We start from the raw sequence: 3,820 nt of genomic DNA, 5'->3' as shown, positions 1-3,820 counted from the left end.
CGACAAAAATCTGAATAAAAATATATTTAAAAAAAAAAAAAAAGAAACACAGCTTCTAATTAAAAAGTTCACTACTGACAGACTTCTAATAGGTCAGTTCACTACTGATAGACCGATATAGTTTACAGTAATCCAATCCTTACCCAATATATGGGAACACGAGTTTCAATCAGGAGGTCCCAGTAGTGGTATTTAAAGCACCTAAGAATAGAAACAAATGCTGCTTGTTCAATTCTTACCCAGATCCTGGAAGAAACAAGAAGCGTCCAAACAAACATATGATAATTAATCAGGAAAATTCACTCAGATGGCCACCCAAAGTCACGATCTCACGTGCACTCCAAAGTCGGAGCACCCGGTTGACGAAATCATAAGTGTAAAAACTCCTCAGTCACATGGATAATTTGAAGCTCATCCAAGTAATTCAAAAGCTGTGTAGAAAACAGCACCTGTACACCCTGATTCTTTCTGACGTGTTTTGCTCTTAATGAACATTCTCAAAGCATAACCGGACATGTTCTTGTGCTCCTAAATACCTTCATCCCTAATTAATTAAATAGCACATTTGTTCCCTCAGACACTTGTCTAAAAACTAAACCCATAAATAAACACGCATTTAATATGGGAAAAAATAATCATGAAAATTAATAAAAATAGTATAATGTAAATAATATGATGTAAAATATAAAATAAAAGAAACAGAATACATACATGAACATTCAGTATGTAGAAAACTATATGATATTAATAAACATAAGTCAGAAAAATTGTACTATTTGCAGGTCATATAGGACACAAATTAATATCTACACACTAATCCAATAATTCTACATATAAAGTAGCACATATAATACTACTAATAAAAATAATAATATTAAGAATACTAAAGTACAAAAAATAGATTAATACAAAATGAAAAAAATATTTTTCATATTTTTATTTTGTATTTATTTTTACTTTTATTGATTTTTGTTTTTATTTATATTTATTGCAAACTGAAATGCATTACACCCCCCTAGGAGAGTCACAACTCCTTGCAATAAAAATCACAGAACATATAAAGCTATCAAAGAGGATAGTAACCACCACAATTATCCTCCAGAGATTTCAGAAGGTAGACAAACACAACAGAACTAAGAATTCACTTCACAAAATTCCAACTTTTCATTCAATCCCTCCATATACTCCCCCTTTAAAGTTTTAGTAGGCATCAGAACTTCCTCCAATATAGACTCTGGGTAACCCATCTGTGCAAAACTTGCCATCATATTCTCTGCTTGATCCAAAAATTCAGAATCTCTAGTACAATTCCTCCTAAGTCGATTCAACTGGCCTTTAGGGATATGATGTGTTCAAGGTCTATAGTGACAACTTATAAAATGAAAATAGTTACAGCTATTGACTGATCTTCTAGTATATCAAGACAGCCTCTCTCATTCGTATTCAAAATAATGGGTTCCAATTCCTCACCATATTTCTTCTTATTATTATTATTTTAGAGGCAAAATATCTCAACATAAAGTACAGATATATTTATTCAGTTCTACAAATACGTTAAATGGGTTTGGATCTCTATGTGGGGCATTATCTAATCCTTTTTTAATAAAGATTTTACTTCTAGGTCTCTTATTTAAAATTACTTATGAATTAATTCTATCAGCTGAGCACCCTTGTCTATCGGTTACAAATATGGATTCTTTTATATCTTATATATCTTTGTTATATCTTAGAAATGTTATATCATGTGTCATTTTTTGTCTAAGAATTACTTTCCTTATTGCCCTTTTAACATCTTTGTTGCGAAAACTATAAATAAGGGGGTTTACGACCGGTGTTATTACTATATAAACTATTGATAGCACTTGATTTAATTTAAAATCTGTGTTGGCTTTTGGTCGAACATAAACAAAGGCAACTGCCCCAAAGAATATAACAACAACAGTGAGGTGTGAAGCACATGTGGAAAATGCTTTGAATCTCTCCCTAATGGATGGAATTGCAGATATAGTCATTATAATGCGGAAGTAGGTTGCTAGTGTGAGCGAGAAGGAAAACAGGACTATAGCAGACGCAGTGACAAAATTTAAAGTTTGTAGTCTGCTTGTATTTTGACAAGACAGCTGTAGCAAAGGGAAAAGATCACAAAAAAAATGCTGAATATTTCTGTCACAGAACTCTAATTTGGCGATTATAAAAGTGGCAAACAAGTTTGGAAAAAATCCTCCTATCCAACAAGCCATAACTAGGTAACGACATACAGAGGCTCTCATAATAACCTTATAGCGTAATGGGTTGCAGACTGCAGAATAGCGGTCATAAGACATCATGGCTAAAAGGAAACACTCAGTGGAGCCAAGGCAAAAGAAAAAATAGAATTGGGTGATGCAGCCACTAAATGTAATAGATCTGCTTTTGCCAATGAAAACAGCAAGAATTTTAGGGATCGTGACAGACGTGTATAATATTTCAATGAAGGACAAGTTGCTAATGAAGAAATACATTGGGCTGTCGAGATGACTATCAGTCCAGGCTATAACTATAATGATGATATTTCCAGTGAGTGTCAAGATGTACATAACCAAAATGATCCCAAATAGACTCCAGTGCCATGTTTGAAACACAGGGAATCCAAGCAAAATAAATTCTGTAACATTATTGGATATGCCATTCTCCATCCTACTAACAGACTGAGAATCCATTGCAAACATAAATTAATACATTTAGCATCATCAGCATTAAACAGGATATCTGTTTTTCTTACATCCAATTTAGATCATTGTCTGAGACAAACCTTCAGTTGACTTTTCAAACATACTTAATAAGAGTCAAATATTGTGTCATACTATCAAAAGAGACCTTTAAAGGAGGAGCAAAAGGACTTGGTGACGTGCAGCCGGTTGGATAATGCACAGTTTGCAAAAACTGGTAAATAACAAGGATATTGAAAGTGCAGATCCAGATATATATAAACATGTTTTTTCCTTACATGGATCAAAAGTTAATGACTTGAAACTGGTTGATTTTCATAAATGTATAGATGTTTCCATCTTTGTATTTTTTGGAATTGCATATATATGTTCAAATATGTTCAAATCTGCTGTATTGTGGTTTATATATACACAGATGTTAATTAATATGTATGACTTTTCCACTGGGAAGCAAGAAAGAAATAATCGCAGACTAAGTCATAATTATAAGGGTAATATTTACAGTAAGGACAGAAATCCACAGTTACCACAGTAAATAATATGTGCATGTTATTATATATACATATTTACTGAACAATACACAATTTTATAGCATTTAAATTGATGTATTCTTTCTATGTTATTAACTATTTAAGTTCACAATATACAAACCAATGCACAGTTCAAATACATTGACATTGAAACAAAGAATATAATATCATACAGCTAACAATAAAAAAGGCAACTTGCTTGTGATTTTTGTATATCTAAGAAGTTTTTTGCTATTTTAAATAAAAAGTTGCAGTGCTTGGTATTTTCATACAACATGCACTATAAATGAAAATTAAAATGTTTGCTTTCATGAAGTATTATTAGTATTTACCTTTGCATATTAGTGTGTGTTATGTCAGTAAAATCTATAACCATTAGCTCTTTGTATTGGCTGGCCAAAATAAAAGCATCTCTAGTTGTAATATAATGCGCATATAAGCATCAAGTATACAGAGTAGGGACATCCAGCTTTATAAATGCAAGAATTAACCGATTCATGTATTCCCAAGTTACCACCGGCAAACAACACACATGAAACAACCATTACATGTCACTCCTTTGGGAATAAACAAGTGAATATA

The 3,820-nt window shown here is 32.1% G+C and overlaps 1 protein-coding gene across 1 annotated transcript; it reads right to left on the bottom strand.

The window, feature by feature from the left end:
- Positions 1-1,706: 1,706 nt before the first annotated feature.
- LOC142154449 (olfactory receptor 6M1-like) lies at positions 1,707-2,675 on the bottom strand. The gene has a single exon (XM_075210948.1). It carries the CDS (start codon positions 2,673-2,675, stop codon positions 1,707-1,709), a length of 969 nt encoding a protein of 322 aa, XP_075067049.1.
- Between the last annotated feature and the right edge of the window lie 1,145 nt (positions 2,676-3,820).

The sequence above is a fragment of the Mixophyes fleayi genome, chromosome 1 (assembly GCF_038048845.1).
Source record: "Mixophyes fleayi isolate aMixFle1 chromosome 1, aMixFle1.hap1, whole genome shotgun sequence".
Taxonomy (NCBI): Eukaryota; Metazoa; Chordata; class Amphibia; order Anura; family Limnodynastidae; genus Mixophyes; species Mixophyes fleayi.
This window is presented reverse-complemented; position numbering and strand designations above follow the sequence as displayed.

Coding starts and splice junctions, on each gene's coding strand:
- LOC142154449 (XM_075210948.1), bottom strand. CDS start 2,675: ATGGAGAATGGCATATCCAATAATGTTACAGAATTTATTTTGCTTGGA.